The sequence below is a fragment of the Lineus longissimus genome, chromosome 13 (assembly GCF_910592395.1).
Source record: "Lineus longissimus chromosome 13, tnLinLong1.2, whole genome shotgun sequence".
In the NCBI taxonomy this organism is placed as follows: Eukaryota; Metazoa; Nemertea; class Pilidiophora; order Heteronemertea; family Lineidae; genus Lineus; species Lineus longissimus.
This window is the reverse complement of record NC_088320.1, coordinates 4,205,326-4,232,626: the sequence shown is the minus strand read 5'-3', so window position 1 is coordinate 4,232,626 and position 27,301 is coordinate 4,205,326. Positions and strand designations below refer to the sequence as shown.

At 40.2% G+C, this 27,301-nt stretch overlaps 1 protein-coding gene across 1 annotated transcript; it reads right to left on the bottom strand.

Annotated features, from left to right (window-relative positions):
* Positions 1-507: 507 nt before the first annotated feature.
* LOC135498062 (homeobox protein Hox-A1-like) lies at positions 508-26,568 on the bottom strand. The gene is made up of 4 exons (XM_064788216.1): positions 25,844-26,568; positions 15,789-15,818; positions 11,505-11,537; positions 508-3,532 (listed from the first exon to the last, which is right to left on the bottom strand). The coding sequence occupies exons 1-4, from the start codon at positions 26,469-26,471 to the stop codon at positions 3,225-3,227; spliced, it is 999 nt and encodes a 332-aa protein (XP_064644286.1). The 5' UTR covers positions 26,472-26,568; the 3' UTR covers positions 508-3,224.
* Between the last annotated feature and the right edge of the window lie 733 nt (positions 26,569-27,301).

The window sequence follows — 27,301 nt, the reverse complement described above, 5'->3', positions numbered from 1 at the left end:
GCATCATATCTGAGGTAGAACACAAAGTATTGTCTAACATATTTTAATCGCAACTGCAAAAGCGTTGTTGGCGATAAAGTCTAGCCTTAGGGCTATACTCATTGAAGCATCAAATGATGTCCCTGTTAATTTGAATTGCTCTAGGCAAGAAATCCTTATCGATGTGACACAACATTTCGCGAAGTTAAGGACCCAGTGATTAGTTTGTCACGTCATTCAGGATGTGCGTTGCAATATGGTTTTAACCCAATACCTCCGAGGAGAATGAGAACTCTGCCGTTTGCCAGAGGTTAATTCCCCATACCCGTATTGAAATTACATCAATTCACCCTAGCTGCGAGATCAAACTTCAGTGTGGCTTTGCGTAAGTGTATCCCTAGGAACAACAAAGGGCCTGCTATGGGAGGATAAAAGGGAGTTAGTTTCAAATGTAAAGTGATGAGAAGTGAGTGTCTTCTGTAGTTCCTCGTGTTGACCAGTCAGTCCAATAATAAACAGCACGATAAATTTCATGAAGAAGAATTAATTTATTTCAAAAAGACAATACCCTGCTTCTTATGAGTTGAATACAGACACGAGAGACACAACTGCAAAATAACCACCTTAAACGATAATCTACTCTGTGTAAAATATGGCCTGTGAACCGGTATTGTGGGTGACGAGATAACTAGAGGTTAGGCGAGACATTGTGTAATTGGTTGGTGCTCGCCTAACCCAAACTGAAAAACATTTCTTTTTTTCAAAAGCTAAAAAAAGCCTTTTTAAGGACTGTATGACAGTGTTTTTCAGAAATATGGCGGCTTGTTACGGCTCTTTCCTTAAGTAACCCATCACGAATTTGTCATCAAGATTCCCACTTGTATATGAACTTAATTGTTCTCTCTCTATGTTGATTAAGTATAGCCCAGAAATTTGATTCTTTTGAGCCACTATCACCAATATGACAAAACAAACGAAAAAGAATATCGATAAATACACAGTTCTTGATTCATTGTCGTAGCAATTTCTGTTAATGACTAGAAATTAGATAGGAATGCTCATCAATGGCATTCGACTTGAACTGTTTCATTGTTTACCTAAAAGGTGATTAAGATTCCAACCTTTTCCAAACTTTCTAATGATTTTATCTGGTTGGCCCCTTTTACATCTATCAGGCAATGGAAAGAAGGCTCGGCCGATTATCACAAATAGGCCTATTCTGACGTAAGAACAACATTTTTCCCTCGAGAAAGAGTAACTAAACACAAACGCCTTTATAACTTAACGGTGAATATTGTCTTTCAACTATACGTTTCCAGCATGGCCCTATTTAACATTACTGAGAACCGTTGTGACTCAACCAGACTGCATACATAGTTTGTAATGCCATCAGTGAGGTCACAACGACTCCTTCTCGATTTTGATTTTACATGCATCCATTTTCCTTTATTTCACTTCTAACTGAAACAAAACTGGAGAATCTGAAACCGACATATCTTGATGTCATACTCTACTCGAAACCGAACTGTGGCGCCAGTCCAATTGAGATCAGTGACACAACAAATTAATACAATAATTCGCCATACACACAGAACATATTGCAAGAGATCATAAAATAAAATGTTGAAGCCCAATAAGTCAAATACCTTGTACATCCACAACTACTTTATAATACACGAGTGGTTCTATTGCTCAGAGATTCAGGTTTTATACATATTTGTCGTACATTACAGAGTGCTGACACTGGAAGGTTATGGCAGACAGTTTGTACATGTGATATAGAGGCTGGCAAAGCTAATCTCAACAAATGCCAAGTTTTATGGATCAGTGTTAATATATTTGGAATATAAAACATCACTCCCTGAAGGCCTCCTTCTACAGCCATCCTCGGACTGAAACACCATCTAACGGACTGCCATAATCAAACATGCAAGGTACACGTGACTTACCTTGACCTTTAATGTCAAGGTCAAAGACGGAAGTTGCATGTTAGAGCACTAATGCCAGGCGTTTGATAGCCGAAGAGGATCATAGACGACCGGAAATATGTCGTGCTCTGAAATCTAACTGCAAATTTAAGTACTACAATCTCAGAATGTTGAAATAAATTGGGAACCTCGGGGGTTTGAATCAGCACAAATATCTTATAAAAGTTATCAATGTCGACATGTGGGATCATCGAATTCTAACTGATCCACGATACAAAGGTCGTCAGTTTATAAAGATCACTAGCTTTATTGCTAATTGAGGTAGCGTTATTATCAGTACACTTGCCTACCGAAGAGCAGCCTGAAGAACAAAAGTAAAATAATCGTCACACGGTGGCGACTGGTTTTAGTCATTATTGAGAGTGCTCACAAACTATTCTATTCTACTAGAATTGAACAGAAAGTTCTAATTCCTGTCTGCATGAACGTATTTTTGACTTTGAGGATACCACCCTGAACACATCCGGGCGAGTAAGCTTTCCAGAGAGCTCTATTGATAATTAAACATTCAGTCCGGTTCCTTTTATAAGCACATGGATTCAAAAAAGATAATGGTATCGGGTTTACCACGGAAGTGGCGTCACTTGAGAAATACAAATGCGAGACGACATTTGTCCACCGTGGTATTTTCCAAGTCATCACTATATTAAAGAATTGACAGAAGGGCTAAAGCACCATTTGTTTCGTTAATCTTGGTCACAACACAAAAATATTCACCAGTAAACCAACTGACATACACTCATTATATACACGTCCACATAAATAAATAACCTCACATCTTTTACATCAAAAATGTATACATACGTTTTATAAATTTCTGTTTACATGACTGTGTACAGGTATATTTTTCTTTGAAAAATACTTTGAACCGTGTTTTTCGAAAGTTCAGAGAAAGAGCAGAATGTTCTGAGCTGGGGAACATCAGATCTTAGGTTTGTGACTGTATTCTGATAAACCTCGACAGTTACAGTGTTTGAATGCTGCAGGCATAATATGGCACCTTCTTCCTTCGTGAGTCATGGCCTGCAGCCCTTGCCTGATTACAGTGTCAAGTCGATGTTTTTGAGCCCCAGCCCTCTAATTGGCGGGAGGGTTGAGTAACAAGACAAGTATTCGAACCCTGACAAAGAAAACATGCCATTGAATTATACCCGATAGCCTCAGAAAATGGCAGTTTACTCTAATAGTTTTCGAATCATCTTCCGCCATAGAATGTGACCGTCCGAGAATAGAGCACACTGTCCGGAATTAGAAGACCTAGTCTTCGCTCGTTGTCGAATCATCCTGAAGTTGTGTACATTGGCCATTAGTGTCTGCGGCAGTGTTATTATTTTGCACCAATCCCTCCTTCATCCGTTTCTTTTGCTTCATCCGCCGATTTTGAAACCATATTTTTACTTGGGTTTCATTTAGTCCTAGTGCGGCGGCGATTTCTATCCGCCGTGCCCGCGTGAGATATTTATTAAAATGAAATTCTTTCTCCAGTTCCGTAAGTTGTTTGTTTGTAAAATTGGTCCTTCCCGTATTCGGCTGTCCGGCAAAGCCATAGTCGTTGATTTTTTGTGCTGAAAGTAAAAGAAAGGAAAAAGGTTGTCAGTTATGTATAGTTAGACTAGTTTATTGTCATCAGTGGGATGCGTAGTTTTCAATCAATAGCTGAAACTGAACTGAACTGACTCATAAGGCATGGTACCTGTTCCTCATGTTCGCCGAATGATGTAAGCTTAGAACCTAATAATACTGCAAGCGAGGCAAAGAAAGACATGGTGTAAGTCAGTATAGAAACCTATGTTTGTGCTAATTAATTTGAACATACACGAGACAAAGAATCAACGTTGAGAACTGAGTGTATGTCATTGTAAAACTGGTAGTCTAATAAAACATAACAACTCTTAGGATACTGGTTTTATTCATGAACACTTTCCAGCCTGTTTGGCCACCCGCTTAGAAATAACAACGTATTAAAAATATGCACCCAAGCATTTTGAAACGACAAAAATGCGAAACCAAAAACACTGAACATAATTGAAATTAGCCAAAAACGTGAGCAGTGTACCAAATGATATCAAAGCCACTCGGAACATTCACTCATACATGAAATCGTGTCCATTAAACTCTCGTTTTGTTAGCAACCTACGCGTGAACGCATAAATTCACTTTAATACGTAATTACGCAATTTTGACAACGAGAATGAGAGGAGACAATGGACCCAGCAAAGGAGAAAGTCTAGTGTGAGTGGCAATCAAAATCGAAATCAAGTCGAGGAGAGAAAAACAATGGCTGCCTAGTAACGGTAATGCTCGACTGCAGCCCAACTGTCGCGGGGAGGATGTTTTATCGTGGTAACACAAACAAACGCCCTGAGCCACTTGTTTTAGAGTTGATTATTTTTTCGACATCCGACCGATTCTAATCAGTAGACCCCTCTTTCAAAAAACATTACTGCGCATATTTCTTTAATAGATTAATTCTGTTATCCTTTTTGAATCCGAGTGTCCGCCATATTGTGAGGTTGCCGCAGTTTTTCGCATCCGGGCCTTGCATGAGCGGAGTTACTTAGCGCTAGTCAGTGCATGGCTGCGTAGTCACAGATCAATGTCCCGTGCCGTCTTATGTAACGACCCATTGGAAAGCGATCCCAATATCATCCAGTTAACCGGCTTAGATCAAAGGGAAATGCAGCGAGGGGATCTGGAGATGGTTAGTATGCTATATGAACGTGGTAATAGCTAGCAGACTAGCCTGGCCGATAGAGTATGGTTTTGAGACAGCTAAAGCCAATAGATAGAGCAGTATGGTCATCACGACATTGCTCAAGTCATGCGCTCTGGTCAGTTATGTCATCCTTTAGCCAAGTCCAGAGCTGTCAATGGACGTTTGAAAATACATGTGCAACCACGGAACAGTGTTTACGCTGCTCTTTTATCAGTCCCACATGCACATGCACGCACATGAACATGCACAGAAAGCGCAGATATCAACATTAACTATGCATGAGCAATTGTTTTCTATTTGCATCAGATATTGCATTTTTCGTAAAGCGTGCGTAGTCTTTTTTTATACGCATTGCCCGTGTAAAATACAGGCACGAAGAGCCCAGGAGAGATCTCAAATACGATGGTTGAAAGGCAGATTCCTTTCTAATTAACGCGGATTCTGATTGTGCCTCAAAGCGTGTCGACACAATGCATTATCAACTCACGCTAGTTAGAGACCGTGAGGTCCCTCGGCAAATGACGTGAGGTCCCAGACCCACGACAGGGCGTTCGTAATTTCAATCGAGTTCAAAATAAAGAAATTAAATTGCCACTCTCGAGATCTAGGAATTTTACATAACAAACCCAACACCGCTATCGCTGGAACCATTTTGACAGCTATGATTGGCAATAGGGTCGATTGTATTTAATCCTCCTTTAATTTGCACTTGTACATTAATCTGAAGCTACTTGTTTAAGCTTTCAATTCGGTTTCCTTTTTCCTCAAAAACAAAGGCACCTACGGATCTAGGCATGGAGTTGACACAATGAGGAAAGGTAGCAATTTCATCTTACTCAACCAGAGTTTCTTTACATCTCTCTCCTCGAGTCGCCTTGCTGTTCTTTTGTGTTCATGTCAATCACATAACGGCAGTGCGAAACCTAACAATAGCAAGGCAATCAAGAATAGAAGAGTCACAGCAACACTGCAAACGTAGCCCATCAAGAAGCAAAGTTCTTTCGCTTCGAGGTAAAGGAGAATTGCCCTGATATTGCCAGAACTATATGGTGGTCACTTGCCAGAACGACTCCATAAACATAGTGATGAAGGACCGATTCCAAGTGGAGATGATCCTTCATCGATGGTTTTGATTGTGATCCAGTTCTAGATTCTCCGTAGAACATCGTGCAGAACATTAGTTATATTCTAAACACAGGGATGTATACCAAATTTACAACAACCCGGCATTAGATACTATGTCTACTGCATTTGAGGCCAGATAACCCAAATAATCCAGTAAAGAAGCACTCCTGGACTCTTCAGAGAACCTAGCGTAGAACCAGATTCTCCAGAGAACCCAGTACCTTCAAAGATCTTTATAGCGTAGATCAAGATGACTCTGGCGTACACCCCTAAATGAAAAGCGATCACCCAGAACTCGATGGACTATAAATGTACATACATGTATTACATGAACACGGTCAATAGAACCATGTTCATCAGCGAACGCGTCAGGAACTTAGCAGCTAGAAAAGAATTCCACAGAACCTAGCGAAGAACCGATCTCCACAGAACCGATTGTGGAACCAGATTCCAAACAGAACCAGCGTCAGTTGTAGAACTGGTAGATCAAGGAAGCAGCCAATCTGGGCTGTCGTGTCCTTGTCGCTCTACGCTTCCTTCTGAACCTTCATCCGATCGCACTCTCTGATTGAATTAGTGAGAACCAATAAAACCTTAATACTTGTTTCTCCTGTGTCACCAGCGGGGCAGGATGCCAATTGAGTAATCAGCGAGTTGGCATATGTATAGAGATTTGTGAAAATGACTCAATGCTTACGAACGAATTTCGATATGAAGGAAGCCTTTGAAACACAGATATACGTTTGAATTATTTCGAAATTGAATGACATCGGTCGTTCAGTGACATGGGAGATATGAATGAAGAACAGTAACATGTTTTACCTCGTTCGTCCAGCCTGGGGGAAGAGGACCAAATTCTTCCCTCCAGGATCCCGAAAACGTATTTTTCATGCCGATAATGGTCCATGTTGACACCGACAGAGGACAAAAGGGGTGTTTTGACCCCACCGCTCCTCACCACCACCCCACCGAAACGCTTCCTGGAAGTCTTGCAACTAAACGATTTCATGGGTAACGTAATTGTATCTATTTGTATGATTGGATGGTCGGTAAGAGATAAACTCCTGTCACTACCCGAGTTTCCGAACCAGCGCCAAGATCCGGCGCAATCCTGAGTAATAAATCTGATTGACAGATCCCAGGATATTTTCACTCTATTTCTTTCCTTGCCAGTGACGTTTCCTTGTGGTTTATCACAGGCGAGCTGGCTTTTACTTTTGCAGTGTGGATTATGCTTAGACTAAGTAGAATGCTGAGCTCAGACTTGTTTCAGATTGTTCGTTCGTAACAGTTCACACCCTCAGAGGTGAACTCATAAGTGAACTAGTTGATTCCTAGCCATTAGCGTTGAGATATGCCTACATGTTAATTGACACAGGGGTAGAGAGGACGTTCATTGACAACCAAACATTTTACAAGAAAAGAAAAGGCTGTATCTACACCAAAAGAAAAATCTGTCTTAAAATTGGTTCATTGTGTGGCCTTCCATCCTCCCCATGTTCATACTACAACATGCTATGAGTCAAATGCACCAGAAGAGCATACGTCCTCCCCTCCCTGTGGTCAATAGTCAATCATAATGAAAAAAACTGTGTATGCTACAACGTGTGTAACAAACTGGCATCTGTAGTAGAATTCAGTACCACGTTACATATCGCGTAGCGTAAACATGGTAAACAACACATGACCAACGGAAAATATTAAACCACAGACTGAATTGACGTTTTATTAACGTGACTTCTAATTGCCAGATCGCCCCACGCGGCTCCATTGAGTTTTTAACCGCGCTGACAGTTAATATTACCGTCCGACACGTCGAGAAACCGTAGCCATCTTGGGGCGGTTCAAATACAAGAACCTGCGCTTGATATCTCCCCGTGTGGCACCGGGCTAATTTAAACTCGTAAGAGAGCGCCAAGGTTCGTTTCATGCCGGATTAGAAAGGGAAAAGTTTCAATCACAGCCGATAAAAAATTCATGCAGTTGTAAGCGTGGCTGGCGAGGAGATAAGCAGGTCGTGCTCGAGTCGGGTTCAGTCGTGGTTCGCATGAACGGCCACACATCACAGCGACACGACTCGGAACCGCATGGTTTACCCTGGGAGACCGGCTCTAGATGTCTCGTTGCCGAACCTCGACTCCCCGAGGTTTTATCCAAAAAAATCTCGTTCGAATAATAGGCTGAACTTGTCCGATTCCTGTGGTTGCTTGACTGTGTTGTGGCTGTTTCATTTAAGGTTACTATCAATGCAAGGTATTGTGAATTAAGACTGGACTTGCACCATTACCGATGCAAACCTTGTACAAGACATTTGGTTATGTATGCTCATCTTGCCCGTATCAGGAAAGGTAAACGCCCTCAAATGGGTACTGCATGTATCGTTTTAGGATATCAGACGCACATTCGCACAACGTCTCGCTGGATCTTTGTCTGTTGAGTTTCAGTCGGCGACTCTGGCATTGTATGGCATGTCGTCAATACCTATCGTTGATGTCACTGTTCTCATTTTACTAAACATCTCTATACTCATAGATTATAGCTAATGACGGCGTAAACCAAACTGTTCCGTGCTTCTATCCATCCGTTTGAACTAAAAGTTTGCGCAAAAATCATCAATAATATAGACAAACAGTTAATGTTAAACAGATTTTCCGTGATCGTCAATAAAATGCTCAGGGTTTGGATACACAGGAACAACAGGGCTTACATAAATACCGTTGATTTTGCTTCGAATACGGTTTGCATGCGACTCCTTTATAAATCCATGCTCACAATGCGGATCACAGCTAAGTTGACACGGATGTGATGCTTCGTGGTGTTGCATCAAATTGCAAAAATCATATTAACTTTATCAGCCAAGCGATTCACTTTCTAGTACCAAATAATGATTTCAAGGTAATTAAAGTCATCCAGCCATATCATTAGTTCTGCCTCTTTTTGATGCACTTCATGCTGATCTATGAGCAAAGTTACCTTTTGAATTTTACACTCATTTTTTTTCTGTTTCTGGACATATTACCACAAATGAATAAATTTGTCAAACATGAGCTATTCGTTTTTCTGTTACATTGTCCAGCTTGTCAACATAAGGCATTACATAACAAAAAAGGAAAATGCAGATATTTCAGTTGAAAGGATGTCGCATCTAAACAATCTCTCAGTGTCAATTGAGTGATTCGTGGTAAAGCTAGCCGACGCCTTTGGCATTGTTAGCTGGCTCAAAGCAGATAATGCTAGCACACCACTATACACTGTGTTTATCGCACTAAGAGATTGTATAAGCTAGGCTAGTCAATCAGCAGCTTCATATTTCCCTTGATGACTGTAGCCACATCGCCTGGATGTAGAAAATGACAGGCCGAATGGTTTATCAGGAGAGTACGTTCTGTGTACAATATGGCCATTATTGCCTTATGATAGCCATTGTCAACTATTAGTCAGCTTATCGTGTGTGGAGGTAAAAATCCGTGAAACCGGGGTTTGCCCCATTGTTATGAGCTAACCGAATGCGAACATTCGCACCTCTCCACTGGCCGTACGAAGACGGAAATTCCCCTGATTCCCTCCAGATCGTCTCCTGTCACCGCCCATCAGTTGTTTCCAGATGATCAGTATTATGACAAATTTGACAGGCCTTTTGTGTACGTTGTATGTGCCCACTGTCACTAAACGTGGTTAGGGTAACTTTAGACAAGACGAGCTAAGAACGGCAATGACAGGCTTGGAACAATCTCGAGTCCATCCCATGTTATGGTTGTGGAAAAATAGAACACATTGCAAAGGACTGTTCTACAGTGAATATGGGTATATTCGGCTGGTTTTGGACTGTCGGAAGATCAATAGCATTATAAAGGAAACACTATCCAAGGTCGTGGCTTCACAAATAACCTTGATGACTTCAAGTCAACTAATCTAATAGACATATTTCAGTATCTAGTCGTACTGCTAGACAAATATATCGTGGACGTGAAATCATATTAGATGACAATGCGATACACTATGACGACATTGGATACGGAATGCAAACACTGCATGATTGGAGGACATCGGAGTAAAATGAAATGCTTTGATTTGATATCATTCATGCACGGGGTTGAGACGATATTTCTGATTGAAGGCTTCTTGGCTTATGGCTGCACTGCTATCACCTGTAAATAAACCTTTATGTCGGCGACTGCACATGAAGAGTCAAGGGCAGATGGAGGGGGCAAACGTAAACTCGTTTCAGAAATCTCTTTCGAGATACGGACATTCCCTCTTTTTAATAGACCCATAGGATATTACAGCTTTAGGCAAGAAGATCGAAGAAAACTGTAGGGAACGGCCACTGCCTTCTTTGCTGACGTGCCTAAAGTATTTCTACTCCCTCATCTGTGTTTTGAGGTCTATTTGTTTGTTTGAATAATCATATGTCTCAAAAATATACTAATGATCTTTTTTGTATCGTATTACCGACCATTATGTCCCTATCATTGCGAACTTCCTCATCCACCCTGCTATGATCGTACAAAGAGAAACAATGCGAAATGAATCCATTTGGTAGCTCCTTTCTTATCGAATGCTATGAAAATATTTATATTGGCAACAAGAAGGAGTTCCCTCTCTAAGAATAACAGCAATAATCTTCCCCTGCAATTAATTGAGAGCCTCGATGAAGCTATCCTATAACCACAAGCCATTGAATGGGCACTAATCCGTGGGAAAGCCCTCTTGAGGACGGTCTATGTCCATTTAGCCGCCACGCCCAACAGAAAGGGAGGTCATCTTTGGCTATCATCTGGTCATTTATGACCAAGTAACCGATGCAGTAACAATAAAGAATTAATTTTAAGATAATTATTTCGGAGGGTATCTTTTGAAAGGGCACGTCCCGAGGGGTGGTCATCGGTCGAAGAAATTAACTGAGCTGGTGCCAGTCGTGTTCCCCATTCACTGGGAGATTAACATCATTGTTCTGTTGTAGCCATTTATTCTGTGTTGACTGCAAGGTCATTTGCTACTCGTTGCCAAAGATGGTGGAAATGCTAGCCATGAACTGGGATCTTGATAAATGCACCTAGTCATTTCAAAGTCGGAGGGCATAGTGAATGGAATATCCCGTTCGCTCACTATTATCTTCGTTGCTTCCTCTAACAATGTTATTCTGAGACTGGCGTTGAAACCAACACCTTGCCTCCGAAAATACCAATGGAAATCCTCTCACATGGATTACAGTTCCATTACCATCACCAGATCAAACGTCATGTCACTTGTATTTGCTGTTACTTTTTTCTATTCGAAATCCTATTGATATTGTCAGTTACCTTGTCGTTCAGAGAATTCGCCGATCCTCTAGGAAATCAATGGGAGACAAGATACAGATTTCAACACATTTTATTCACTGACTTATAAAAAAATGTATTACTCTCGAAATTGAATTTCGAGATTTTCAATGGCCTTTGGGATATGACTAATGGCTAAGGTATAGAGTGTCAATGTATGGGGAACGGTTCACTGGAGAATGGGATCCCTTATTGTTCAACATGTTCAAGTTGTCCAAAAATATAAATTTTGAGATGTCGTATACAATAAGCAAATCACGAAGCCTTGCTGGTGAAACTGACACACACAGGGTGACCCAAAGATGAGAACAACCAGGTCTGAGAGAAATATGTTTCATCCTATACTACAATGTAAATAATGAGAAGACAACTTACAAGAAATGTAGCACTCACCTCCCCACGGAGAAACTGAAAAGATAAAGCGAAGTACATTACCATTTGAGCTTTCAGGAATATGTATGGATCTTCGATGTGATTATACCCTTGGTAGAAAATCCAGATCAGATCCTCAAGATTCTTAGTTAAGATCTTATTCAGTTTCGTATGTATGTACATGTACAATCCTCATTGGATTCTTGCAAGATTCTTTTAAGATCTAATAATCTTACATCTTGGTAACGAATGCAGAAGTACATGTACACAAAACTAAATAAGATCTTAACTACAAATCTTGTAAGAATGTAATCTGAATTTTCGACCCGAGACGGCACATACTGGACCCATGATGGCACAAACTACCAATTTGCTCAATCACCAACTTCACGATGATGGTACAAATATGAGAGAAGTATCCAAATCCTCATCAATGACGAAGTCGCACATAGGAGAATGTATCCACAACCGGAAGCTGCAAAGCTCCCCCTGCCCTAGAACACACATTTATTGATAAACCATAGCACCCAATATCCAAATCCTGATCATCTAGGTGAGAAGTCGGGATTAAAATAACAAGCGACTAACAAGGTTCATCATATTCCTTGTCACGGAGGGCTGACGATTGGTTTCTCTCAGTGCGGATCAGCTCCTATGGGCCTTATGGATAATGGTGAAAATCTATAATAGGCCAAATGAGATGATTTTCGTTCCATCTATTGCAAACCAATGCTAGGCGTATGATATTTCATGAGAATATTCTATGCAAGACATGAAGCGAATTCAGAAACGATGATTTAAAGATGAACTCGTAGCATAGTGGCAAATTAGGTTTCACATCAGATGATTTAAAAAGCATGTTTAATTTGTAATATTCGGCGAAGCAGAGCGTCTTGCTTTAAATGCATTGGCGGCGCGATTGATCTTGTTTGGGGATCGATATTGGTAAGGCAAGCATGAGAATGGTGATCGGAGCTGGTATAATCGTTAAAATATTCATAACAAGGCTACGATTCAGTTTCAAGGTCTTTGGAGGATGTTCCTGAAGGGGGGTGGGGTGGGCATTTGTAGGGGGCATTTACCATCGAGTCTGTGCCAGAGTATCTTCTCTCTTGACCTTTCAAGACATAACCGAATCTACACAGCCAATAATATTGAAAGTATTTATGAGAGGTGGAATGGGAGCTCGATAACACCTGTACTCCTACTGAAAATTACGCCAAGCCTAAAAGCATCTGTTCGCCGGCTTTCATCTAGTCATTAGATAAAACAGTCGGAGGAATCAATAAACCGAGATGCGATCTATTTGCACTGCATACCAGGACAAATGTATGTCTCCCCGGTATCGATCTGCCGGCAGGATCAATCGGGCCGCCGATGTAATTAAAATATTGCTCATTGCTCGACTTCCGTGGCCGAGTGGTGGAAGGGATTAACTTAAAACGACCGTACTTAAAAATGTCAACTTTACAAGACATGTGTGCCTGTTATGCAATCGTAGGCTAAATGATGAAAAAAACAGTACTTTTCCAGCTCATAAGCGTTTTTATTGTTTCCATATGCTATTTTGCTGTAAACTATGTTGCCTAATAGAAATGGCTTATGCCTGCGTCCTGAGCTTATGAAATGTTCGCTCGAGCTTCAAGCACCTTTACTTGGGCATCATAATGATGCTTAGTTGATAGTCACATGGACAGCCTGATCTGCAATGATGGTGGGGCGATGTAATTGCCAGAGAAGATGCTTCTCTCGGAGGGGACACTTCGTCCGGCTTATGGCAATATCCGACAATCGAAGCGTAAGCAATTAGCAAACTCATGGACCGATACCAACCATTTTTTTATCATAAACCCGGCGGCGATTTCCGAGTCCGTAGACGTCATCACCAATATCCGTCAATCGGAAGGATCGTGTCACAGTGCTGCATTTGTTTCCCCGTCAAATGGATTGACAATTTGCATTACGCTAACTGTCCACCTGCATATCAGCTATCCTTAGTTTGAATAGCTTCAGGCAACGGAAGGATAAGCCAATATGGTGCATGGGTCTTTGTTGTACGAAGCCATTAAGCCTGCTTCAATTATTTCTATCATCTTATTGCACGGTGGTGGTTCTCACTGGCAAAGTCCAAGGCCAGTATTAGCAGAGGAACATACTACCACGCCCATGACAGCTACGCCCAGTACATCTGCTCCATTACCTTGCCCAGCTTTCGGCAACGGAGGACCAAGTAAACGCCTCGATATGGTAACGACCTGGTCATCCTTAGATATATCTTCATCTGGGACTACTTTTCAATGTACAAGTCCATTCCGTAAACATGACTTGACGACGCACTTTTGAAGTTTTACTGCAACGTCATAATGATCGAGTTCGCTGCCATCTTGGAAAATTAAGGCAATCGAGGGTCTCGCGATCATAACATTGCCACAGAGCACTACAAGCTATTGATAATTCCTTAATTAGCGCAGACAATCTAATTAAACATGCGATAAAAAAGTTATCTATTGCCACTACTGCCCAGATCATGACGGGAATTATTCTGCCTCGGACAATAGGTTCATTTTTTTGCTCAGCCAAAACCTCTCATGACGCCATGCGATTAGTGGACCTGTCTGATTAAACCTCTAGGATATTTGAATATGAAACAAGGGAAATTGCCTTGAAAGTAACCTCGGCAGGTGCATAATCCAGATTGGCATTGATCTCAGTGCCGTGATGAGAGACATCAAACTCTGACTGGCACTTTTTTATCGCTACGGCTAAAACAAAGGGTCCTTCGTGGAACTGACAAGTGATAATCGCGGTTACTTAAGGCATCATGATATCGCAAATTTGAGCAGAAAATGTCATCATTGTCGAGGGATGTTTTCGAATCTACCGGTCTCGCCATCCAGTTTTTTTACCGGGGTTTGGGGCGGAGGTGGTTTGGGGGCTTGGCGTTGGGCAAAGCCATACGATACTTCAACAACATAATTGTAAAACAACACACGTAAACGACCAAAACCGATAATTAACAGAATCTTTATAAAACATAAGATCGGAGAGGAAATACACAATGGTTAACTCGCAGTGAATGCACAAGCACTGCTGCATTAACGAAGCAAAGTTTGTTTTTTTAGGTCCGGGGATATCGTGTAAAACCTCAAAAAGCGTTTTTATTTCCGGTCGATCCGGTCTAAAACACGCCCGCAGCCCCGATCGAATTTGATTTGGGACCCTTTCCTCTCGAGATGATCCAAACTATCGACCGCTAATCACCACAACCCAACAATTGGCGAATGTGTTACATTGATCACCTTTCGCTTGTATGCAATCAGGGCCGAATAAACCAATTAGATGGCTCGTCTCAGCAACAATGAAAGTTATTTATCCCTATTAGCAGTATTCATGCTCGTGGACCCGCAAATCTAGCTAGGTGTACATTTCAGGAGTGTACCCTTAAGCAATCCGAGGAAACTCTCTCAATATACTGGCTCATGACCAATCCCAAGATTGTGTCATATAATTGAGTTCCGAAAAAAAACGATCTTGCCTGAGCCCGAATACCGATCTGGCCTTAGCCGGGATTGTATCTCGTACTATATTGTGTGAGCAAGATGATGATTGGTCATAATCATAATATCAATCGCGCGCAGTTAGACCGAAAAGTGCCTTGGGCAGACATCTGTTCTTTGGCCACGTCATGACACCTCTCAAGGTTCAGAATTTGGAGTCCAGTTCATCATGAGTTGTTAGAATTTTAGTGTGTGTCATTTGGGGTGAATGTGCATCAATGCACTGGTGATTATGATATCGTCACACTGAAATGCACCGCGAGTCGTAGCACCTCTCAAAGTTGTGGAGTGTTCGGACATAACCGACATGGAAAAGCCATCACCTTGCTGATAGAAGTACTCCAGTATTATGTTCATTAGTCACCAGGATGTGGGAAACTAAGGCAGCTCGAACAAAATGTTCAGCCTGATAGGGTCTCATAGCCGCATCGTTAGCAATAGGAAAGTGTCAAGTATGAGAATTCAAGCATTTGAACATGAAATGAAAGTGTCATGCATTAACTTAAACATCCTTACTTGACAATAATATACATCATTTTACAGTGCTTGAAGTCCACAATTAAGTACAAACAATAATGTATACATTATAACATGTTAGCATTTAATTATTCAGTTCAATTATTTTATTAATTTAATTATTCATGTCACAGACAACCCAAGGGTATTGTTTTTGTCAGTTATAAAAGGATAAGCTAACTTCTACATGTAGTAACAAGTGAAATATACATACATGAGATATCCCTGTTCATTGCAGATGGTCCTGAAAAAGAGAAGGAAAATGAGTTATAGAACAATATATAAAGAAGTGTAAAGTGTGATGTAACATGTTAAATTCCCATGTTATGCTTGTATTTTGGCGACGAGCAGATCAACCAATATGGAAATTAACACATTCTGACTAACATGAAATTGATAAGAAATTAGAATGATATCATAGGAATCTAAAGGTTCAATAATTTGGATAACAAGAATAGATACATATACTTCGTATTTACCATGCTCTAACAAATGCATGTGTACAACTAAACCTGCATCTCGATAAACCATACACATTCATCCAAGATCTTGCATTGCAACTTCAGCTTATTCAATTATCATTGGCACTCATTGTCCGTCAACAAAATCAAAACACGATCTCAGCACAAGTTTTGCGTGACTTTCTTTTATTCTATTCAACAACGGAACTCTGGTTAATAGAAAAGTGAGTCAGAACACAATTATTCTTTGCTGGTATTTTCAATCATGTTTTCTTGTTAGGCCAAGCGGATAACCTTTTTGTTTATGTCATTTGCAATAGCAATGTGATAACAACCCTGAACGTCCAGTCACACACAGTACGAGAGTCGGTTCTATAGTAAGTCAGTGAGAGGTATTGCCATGAAATGTCCATTCAGTGAACATTTCAGAAAACCTTCCGAGGCCTGTCACGCCAAATTGACTGATATCATTTATTCATCATTTTCTTTGGAGCCAATGAAACAGGGCTCTGAGAACCTATTAGAGATTGTCGAGGGAATATACAGGTACTTATATTGTAAAGTAAGCTAAGGCATCGTTCTCACAAACGTTTCATCACTGGACAATCATTGAACAATTTAGTTGGTACCCAGGTCGAAAATCCTGGTAGGATTCCTATAAAATTCTTCGTTAAGATCTACATTCGTTCACTCAAGATTCTTGTAAGATTCTTGTAAGATTCTTAAGATCTTGACTAAGAATGTTACAAGCATCCCGGTACGAATGTACATCCACATGTGTACAAACTGTATAAGATTATCCTCTTAGAGTGTTATAGAGATTTTCGACCAGGGACGAGTTCTCATGGAAGCAAAAAGTGATTTTACACTGTAAACAATATTTGACGCTTTGCTGAAGGGTTTCACTGAAGTAATGATGCTCATGGAATATTTTTTTCCCGGGCGAGGACAATAACGTAAACTTGATCTTCTTGCCTAATATGCTGATGACACAAATTGAATTACCCTTGCTTAGCACATGCTTCTCCGAGGAAACATCGAGCATAGCGGATATAGAGTCATGCTGAATTGAATTACCGGTGACAATGATTCTTCTCGTAACAATGGGCAGCTGAATGCGTTGATAAGTGCATTAATGCTGCAAATTACAAGTGTGTCGTGAGTTTTTAGAAACCAAAAATTTCATTTCATGTAATGTGTCGACTAGTGATTTCACTTTGTATGAAAGATAAATATTAAATGCCGGAATTGGGTCATGGTGTCATTTTCATCGTTAATCCGAAAAGATAAAAAAACCTAATTCGATCAATTCCGATTATTAGAAATACTCTTTACGCGTTGGCTTCAGCACCAGACGATTTTAACTGCCAAAATGGAGCTTAATTAATAAAGACAGCTTCTTGACAGACGGCTTTCACATAATCAAGCTTGACGCGTTTACAATACTGACGGACAATGCTAGCATCTTTCTTTCGATTTTCTGTCAAATTCATGAAGGAATATTTCAAAAAATAACCTTGGGGCACCCATTTTAAGTCTGCATGGTAAGTCTAGTAGGTAGGCTAAAGATAATGATATCTAAAAAAATGTCTTCAAGAAGTGCATGGTTGGCAATACCTGGTTGTCCATGTATCTACAGATTTCCCCCATTTTATTGTTATATGATAGTTTCATTTTCAATCCTTCATGCTGACTTCCCATGATACAAACACAGTGATTATCCAATGATTATTCATATCCACCAAAGCCAAATCGTCGCAGCTATCGAGGTCAGAAATAATTTCAGAATTGAATTAGTGTAGAGTCATCTTCATGTCACAGAGGTATAACAGCTGCAAATTTAATTACATTACTTTAAATGAAATCGACATTAGCCACAACCAAATTGATGCTTTGTGCAAAGAGAGGCAGAGATTAGCACCTGCACCCGAGGAACTGACGATGCAGTCATTGGCACAATGAGCTATGTTTCATGTTGAGGGAATTAGACGAACTTGAAGTTACCATGCATTTGTACATTTGAATTAAGTTTAAATTGCATAACTTTTTCCGATATCTTTAAGGTCGACCTTCTATTCTGATTTTGAAATATTCATCATTTGCTACTGATGATTAAAAACAAGTTTTATACATCTCTGATTTTTTGTGCGATATAGCCGACTGGATGGATATACCTAAATATCATATTTCATGTAAGTTTATATTTTGAAAATTAAACAGAATGTGGTCTGCAGTATGAAAGACTGATATGCCTTTCACTCTGCTCTGCCATATTCAGCCTGTCTCATAAACTCTATCTGACATTATCAATACATGCCATACAATCAACTTCTGCCTATGATCCCTATTGTATATGATTCCAGATTGTTTAACCTCACAATAAAACCAATGGAATCCTTAGTTAATTAATTTCAAAGTCAGTATTGCGCTGCAGTCGCTTCATTGTTGTGCTGAATTGAATGGAGTGATATTTAGAATTAAAGTGGCTTGGTATGGCAAAGGTAAGTGACTAGAACGTGCCTCATGCCTGGTAAGGAAGGGGGACATATTCATTCGATTATTGCTTATACGTTTGATTTGATAACAAATATATCTATCAACATCATTTTGAAATAAAAAATACAGCTCAACCGAAATCTCTGATAGTCAGAATGTTCATAATTTTTTGATATTTTACAAGATGGAGGTACTTATGGTGTCGAAAAGTAATGTGCAGGTTTGATGTCCTATTGGAAACAAAAAAATATTCAAAAAGGATATCTTGACCCTGGGTGTCACCCCCCCCCCCCCCCCCCCCCCACCCCACCCCCCAAACAAAAACAAACAAACTATACTGACCAGAAGAAACCCAATGGATCAATCATGCAGAGGATGTTTAATCTGCGTATAAAGTCCCATCTGAGATTGAGCCTAAATCCACATCGCCTCACCGAGGCTAATGAGATTGTCCTTGTAAATCCCAATCACCTTCAAAGCGTCCAAAGCAATATGCACTGGCACCCAATGAGAAAATACTGATGGTCACTGAATGAACCCTCAGCACTCATTACGATTTAAACTCGATTAGTATTCCTTCCATCAGAATGGAGGGGTGGGTATCCTTGACCCTACAATCTAATTCCCATCAATCGAAGATCGATACTGCACATATGATGGACTAGGGGTGAACTCTGATGCGATGGTGTCGAGAAGAAGTAAATAGCACATCATGACTTTTAATAATAATTTGGTCGAAAATAATTTTGAGATCATATTAGTTCGAATGATTATATTGCATTGTATTAATGAATAATGATCAGCAGGAGTAAGGAGTCTGAATATTAAAACTTGTAACTTAAAGTAGTTCAGCTGATTGAAATTTAAAGTTGTTTAGCTAGCCGATTCGATTAAAATCAAAGTCTTCTCTGGCCACCCATATTTCGTAACCGTGATCATATGCACCAATTGTCTACCACCCCTCCCCAACGCGCCTCGAACGCTTCGTGATTGATATAATATATCAATATGTTCATATCCGACAGGAACAATCCAAATCTGTTCTAAAATAAAGACAATCAACCCCAACCTTCAGGTATCTTCTCATGTTTCAGAACCAATAAGACCACATCAATAATATCATGAAACGCCAATACAATTTAATTAAAGAAAACAAATGTGTTTTTAGTTCAAGGCTATGGCAACACTGTCATTCCGTATTTACCCTTCCGTCACCTTGAAGGAACTCGAGCAAAAAGATAGCCATGTTTGTGATTGGCTGTGCTGTTAGAGATGACGTGAGGTGGTTAGTCTTATTAGATGATGGTAAAGTAAGGTGGGCTGCATTCGCAAATGGGTGGGGTCGACAGTTTTTTAACACTACTGGACAAAGATCCTCTACGACACGTTTGCGACTTTAGTTGCCCTGGTGGGGTCAGAATGATGATTGGTTTGGAGATATTGGCAAATTTATCTTGCTTTCTTAAGTAACTTTCGAGTTAATAGTGGTAGAGATTGTCATGGACGGGATTGAACCAAAAAGGTAGAACCGAGCCAGCATTGCCAAAAAGGCTATACACATGTGCAGTGTTTCCAGCAAATGGGAAATACTTTCAACATCTTGATCAAAGTAGGTCGAATGGCTTCGAAAAACATCCAGTCATTATACATATACATGTGCATTCGAATTGCAAGTATCATTCATGTACGACTTGATTACCTGACTAGCCTGCCAATGCGGAGACCAGGTATCAATCTACTGAGACCGAGTACCAATCCCTTTAGACCAGTTTCAAGGCTAAATCCAATAGTGGACCTGCCAATGACTAATTACTTTTATTGGTAATGATCAGGGAAGTACACTCACTGCAACCGTGGCCAAATTACTATTTAATGGAAGTTGAGTTCAGCTATTCACGTTTGAAGTTTGCCAGACTCAGTTTCAAAGGATAAGAATGAAAAGAATATCAACATCAAAGACTCGGCAACTTTTGTTTGCAAATGAAAAATCGCAGGATAGGGACAATAGGTTGCTTTTTTAGCTCGGATCTTTTATTTTAAGTATGAATGAAGGTGAATGTGTCTTGCAAGAAGATTTTTTAAATTCGCTTGGAGGATCTGACTGGAGTTGAATTAGGGTTCTTTCAGATATGATAAAGATACGGAAGACATGGGTAGTCTTGGAGGAGAGACTTTCACTGACATTTCATGCTACTGCGTGGTGCATTTAAAACTGCTATATCATAGTCAATGGGTGGGAATGGAATAAGGTCATCTCGAGCTTCATGCTTTGCTTTGCATTTTCAGCAGGGAAGCAGTGGATCCGGGCAGTACCTTGACCCTCTCCCCTCCAGATCTCGAGCAATTCCCTCTAGCTTTATGACAAGAAAGGTTGGTACAAATACGGATGCTTGTGGATTGGTTCCCTTTATGTCTAGCAGGTCAAGAGAAATTATTTTGACATTGCTATCAATCATATTAATAGTGTGGACAGTAATTCTTTCTACCCATTGCTTGTCTGGCTTGTTTTCACTTCTAAGGTGTCGTTTGTGCAGACGCTCACCAACTGAACAAGAGCTGGTCACGGGACGACACCCACACCCCAATCATAACTGTTGATATTAGGGGCACAAACTAATCAGACGATCGTAATCAGATACCTGGTTGCCTTTTCATGCTATTTTCTGCTCTTCTTTCGAAACAATGTGGTATGGTCTTTTAATTACGCTTCTGAACATTCAGCAGATGAGCTCGCCTCCAGTCGAAGGTTAAGATAAAGTCTTAGTGTTAAGGCTTATCGCCATGCTTTGTTACAGTTCGTACATTTGTTGGCCCATGGTCTATGGCCAGTAGATAAGGCATGCACACAGATTTGATCATATGGCCACCAAAAAAGCACAATGCTCCAATCAGAATCAGATAAAAGTGTTGCGTGTTCATTTGCAACTTGAGAAGAATCACAACTTGGCCAATGAAGCAACCGTTGCGAGCATCATATAATGCTGGGCAGAACATTGATAGCGAAACGCGACCAATCTTGAAAACGTCCTGCCTTTTCAAAACACACTGCTGAATGGAGGAGACCCCAATCTTATCTGAGAGGCTGGACAATAACAACACTGGACCATTGCACGGTGTCCATAATCCGGCGAAGCTAAAAATAATTCCATTCAACCACGAATGGGGACACCGATAGTTAAAGCACTTTCGCAGCGATGTTTGCAAAAATGGTGGGCTTTTCGGATCTTAGCATAACTTTAATGACTTTGTCGTTTGGAGCATAAATATTGAATGTGGAGGTTTGAGAATTCTTTCCACACGTTTGAGCGCGGCGTCTGGGCAGAAAAGCCTTTTGTGTGGCATTTTACATCAAAGGGTGTAGATTTCTATCGCCTCCGTGGTTTAGTTTGGATAACTTTAGAGATGTTTAGAGGACAGCGACGATTTTGTAGACGAGTGCATCCGAATGGGTCCGAGTCAACTTGTCCCTTCGGCCCCAATGCGTCGTCTTTGTTAGTCGTTGGAAAAGGCGACATGGCTCCGAGCGATCGGGGCCCTTATCTCTCTAAGGTTAATATCTTGTCGAAACATTTTAATAGATTTCGGTCGGTGATCTCCACCAGGTTTATTCGTAGTGTCAGCAGTGTGTGACCGGTCATACACTGCTGGTAGTGTGAGAGGACCCGAAAACCCGAATGTGATAAGTTCTCTGGATTCATTTCCTGATACCTAATAATGAGATGATAATTTTGGATCTGGCCTATCGTTTCTAACCAGAGAGCGGTCAAGCACCGTCTTCAAAACAAAATCTCAACGGTCTTGTAGCACTATACTGTTGTGTATGGCATGTCGGGACGCCCAGATAACAGATATAACAGAGAGCACTGCGAGTAGCTTATGTCTTGCCATGACTGACCTCGTGACAGAAATTGTTGTCAGAGGTTTATCAGTTATGCTACTTCAGATGTTATCTGGATTCGTGTAAATTCTAAGCAAATATTTGAAACTTGTCCATAACCGTCTGCTCAATGATACCGAATGTTATTCTTGCGAACTGTATAATATCAGGTAAATATTTCGAGATTGTTCGGAGATGTAACCGTTCTTTTGATGTATGGAACGCAAAAAGGAACACAGACTAGTTACTGTAGTAGCACTACACTTTCAGCTAAGTGAGAACGCAAAATAATGAATTGAACATAAACAAAACAACTTAATTTAAACATGCACAGGATGGATACCAGTGCACACATGTTTTGGTATGGTAAGAGTAGAGAGATCACTCTGTCTCTGTCTGCGTCTCATGTGGTTTGATAATTAATGATAAAAGCTATGTTTGTATCAAGTTTGAATCGAAATGATATACAGTACGTTCATCAGACAAAAAAATTAAAAACTGCAAAATATATGTCTCAGCAGATATAGGACATAAAACTATTCTAAATTTCTAATTAAGATTTTAATCAACAACGACAAGGTTCATTAACGCCACCAAACAAAAACACCCATCGTTTCTCACCCGCGCATTATGCGAACTTCAAAATTAAAATTAATTGGTGAATAATTTAAATAAACTGCATACACCAGGGGAATTACGTCTCAAAGACCAAAGGTGGATTCAACTTGGATTGAAACTCTGAAACGACCTCAAAGCGTACACAGTAATTTCCAATATCACTCCTCCATCTGTCAAAGGAGTGAAAGATTCCTTCGAAACTCGCACGGTGGCGATAGCAGTGTTCTCGCAAATGAATCAGAAGAAAAGAAGAACATCGGTTTTGTTTTATTTTGGAGAAAAAACATATCCATGAGATATGAATGCATACGTTTCAAAACGCGTATACCACTTCTTTTTCAGGGTTCAATCATGTTGCCAAAAATACTTTGAATATCAATGTAGCCGACTTCAAAGATAATTTTCTTGACTGATCCTGCTTCTTTCTCGTGGCATAAAGAATTATAAACACCCTGCTCGACCAGTGTATGGTAAAGGGCCGGGTAAATTGGGCTGCATCGCCTGGAGAAATAGGGTCACCTTTGGTTCACCCATCACACATGAACTTCTAGTTTGAAAAGAAAAGTAGGACTGTGTTTCACAGGCACAGAGTTCAATGGGACTGACATATAGTGCAATGATGCTGCAGTTTGAAAGTGCCGGACTTAATCTTTTAAAATATCATGACATTCAGGCCTAACGTGATAGACTGTTAGTTACTTTCAAACGTTCAAATTATCTGAGTTAGAAACTAGAACATTCATCTCTAAAGGGGGCTGCATCAAGTTTTTAAAAGTTTATCAAGTTTGCCACATCAAGTAGGGTAATGCACTGTTAGTTCTAAGACACCCCATTTGTTTCCCGTTTTGAAATTAAGAAAAATCTTTTTGAAAAACTTTCAGAAATTGGAAGTGTTAAAAAGGTTAGGATATCCAAGGAGGTGCTCTTCAACGGTATAGTCTACCAGTTTAATAGATGTGTGTCAAAGGTAATTTCCCTCGATGCAACAAAATTACCTAAACGTCACCTTTTCGAACACGGATTGACGCGGACAGGTGAAGGTGTGTATAATATCTTATAACAGTAAATAAAGTATGGAGTTGCGCATATCTTTGTAAAGTACAAAAAAGTTGTTCTGCCGAATCTTTGACAATAGGTTACCCTCCTTACAAACTTCTGTAAAACTTCTGTAATGTTATTCTCGAACATAGAATCAAGAATTTTTTTTCATAATGTTGTTATTTATTAGTTGGTCAATAGTATTAAGCAGTAGGTTATGTATTCTCTGACTCGCAACTTGTCGACCCTAGGACGTAAATTATATCATTGGTCAAATTTGGCTGATTCGACCCAACTTCGTGGATGACAGTGACAAACTGTTTTTTTCTGAAGAGTTTACGGCCATTAAACAAGAATATCGAATTCAATTACAATAAAAAATATTTACACCTGTCAGGCAATATTCATGTCAATCCATACACCATCGCGTGGCTACCTAAGAAAGAAATAATTTATTGCTGCACTTGAAGATAGATGTTCCGAAATAAATCAAAGTAAAGACCAAAACACGTGCTTTTTCTGACGACTCGTGCAAGGCAAAAACTGTAATGTAGCTGGGTGTTGTGTACCGGACATAGATGGGTTTTTTTCTCTCTCAGAATCTGCTTCTGAAAAAGAACCCCATCAAATTAGGTCCAACATGTTTATCAGTAAACGAATGTTGTGAAACGATGTTTGGTTGCAAAGCCTCGCCACCTCCAAAACATTTTTGTAGCTTTAGGGCCTGAGCAATCTAATGCAGTTTATCTTCAAGTTGTTGTTGTTGTTGTCATTGTTTTTTTACAGATAAATTTTTTTCCAGTGACATCAAAAAATAAGTTTCTGGATTGGTATGCACATGTCGTTGATGCACACTGGAGCACCGGTACCACGAATTCCGCTTGGCAAAACACAGCACAGAGATTTACCCACACCACTCAAATATTCCAAGGGATTTCGAAGCATAATGAAACTTGACAATTTCGTAAATATTTTATTCTTAGTTTCGCTGCGGATACGCTATGCTGCTTGTAGTAATCTTTTCCTTCGAGGCACAAATGTTCAGGATGATTTGATGTGTGTAAGGAGCTCTACTGCTATTGTAGGTGGCTGAGGAAAGCCATGAAAAATGAAATAATTTTTGAGGGGCTTGTACTGGGCTGGCAAGAATGCATAATATCCGAAAACTTTTAAAAAGGTTGGGAGAACTATTCTAAATTGGGAATTTGATGAGAATCATAAAAGGCAAAGTTATGATTCGATGAAAAAACTCAGATTTGTTCATGGAAGGGCTACGTTACGATGTGATATGAAGCTTGTGTGAAATAAAAATGTCACTCTATTTCACACAAAGTTCATTACAAAGATTTACCAAGAAAGTCAGTGGTTTCTGTAATAGAATCCACGCACGCCTCAACAGAAATGGCGGCCGAAAACACACAGCTCGCGCGACCGGGCTTTCGCACAAGACCAATTTAAAGTTTCAAATACCGGACGTGCCGAATTGAAAATTAGTTTGAAAGTTATCTGAAGGGCTTGCATGAAGTTTGATTTAATATTCTCAACATCTGTGGGGTTTTCATTAACTCCATAGCATCAGTTTTTGATCGGTCGTGCCATGAACATGATGAATGAAAGACGAAAAATGAAAAGCGAACACGTTTGAAAAGATAACGCCGTGAACAAAGTGAGCCGAAACAACGAAAAACATGGCATCAACTGTGTAGGATGGCAAAAAACCAAACAGGTCACGGAGAATGAAATGAAATTTAGATGAAAAGTAAATGCGATTATATTTACCTATTTTTGTTTGATTTCCTCGCTTTACTTGCATCCATTTATACGTGGCTATAGGCGGACTTGGCGTTTGTTGCGGAGGCTGCCGTTGTGATATGTGACTTTCCAGTTCTTGCGGCGGACCCGTTTGAGAAATATTTTGGCTAGTTCTGGGAATGTAATTGGTGATATCACTAGTTGGGGAGCCGTTGTCCAAGTTATTATAGCCGTAACCACCACACTGGCTGTGACTTGAAACTTCCCCATTTTGTAAATTTCCCTGTCCGTTAAAATATGACATAGAATAATTTTGTGAGTCCGCATGGCTCGGTTGTACTTGCTGTAAACTGACATAATCGTCGTGTAAGTCTGGTATCATGGTTTGACTATATGAAGAAATGTGATGATTTTGACTTGGGTCAACTGGCGAAAGTCTATGTAAAGTCTGTCCCGGGACATCGTGTATTGTAGGTCCATTTTGCGTATTATGTACATGGTTTCCTGTGTATCCGATCTGTCCTGTGTCCATCAAACCATTGTTTACGTTTTGATACCCGTATCCGTTCCCGCAGACAACCTGATCGTGTTGGTAATTTGTGGAATAGGTCCGAGTGTCCAGATTACACAAGGTGTAGTCGCCTGTAGAATTCATAATGTACCTAGTTTTACAGCCTCTATCTGTCAAAGCTGAACCACAAATTAGCTGTCGATAGCAGAGATAAATCTGAAATAAATGAACCTAAATTACACGTCGCAGTTGACAGGATTATGAGCCTTAAATTGATCACGTGGTTACAACAGCCAATGAGGGCGCCGGAATATTTCTTCTAAATGTTCATTGTGTTTTGATCGATGGGCCGTCTGATTCCCGTGAAACTTATTTTTCGGCACCAGGGCTCACTTTTCACCCATAATTCGGCTAAGACCAGTCTGGTTTCAAATTTTTCGCCAAACTCTGCGAAATCTGCGAAATTCTCGGTCAAATAGTTTTCGAAATTGAAACCGAGGATATATAATGTTGCCATGGCAACCGTTTGACGTTCATTATTGGACAAAATGGAGGGACCAGGCGACGGATTCGGTGAGTCTCAACTTTCATTTATCCGCTTTCATCCACCCGCAGAAAAGCCGTTTTGGGTTGCGCCCAGGTCCGGCAAGATTCAAAGCTTTCAAAGAAAATGCAAAATGCCTTTCCTACCTTTATTTTCACCAGCAATAGTTGGTCTGATATTCACCTGTTACGTCAGTAATGTCTGCATTATATCATCCATACTTTTCAACCAACACTTCCAGTCCCTTTTTGAACAATCGAACCCAAAACACCCGTCAGGGATGTCCTCCTAGTGATAGAAAAAATGGTGCCTCTTCTTGCTTCAAACTCCCACCCTTTGTAAACAGGAAACCGAAGTTACGATCTCAAAGATCTAGACGAACTTACGTCACACCGGCTAGACGATCGGTTCCCAAGGAAAGATAAGCTGA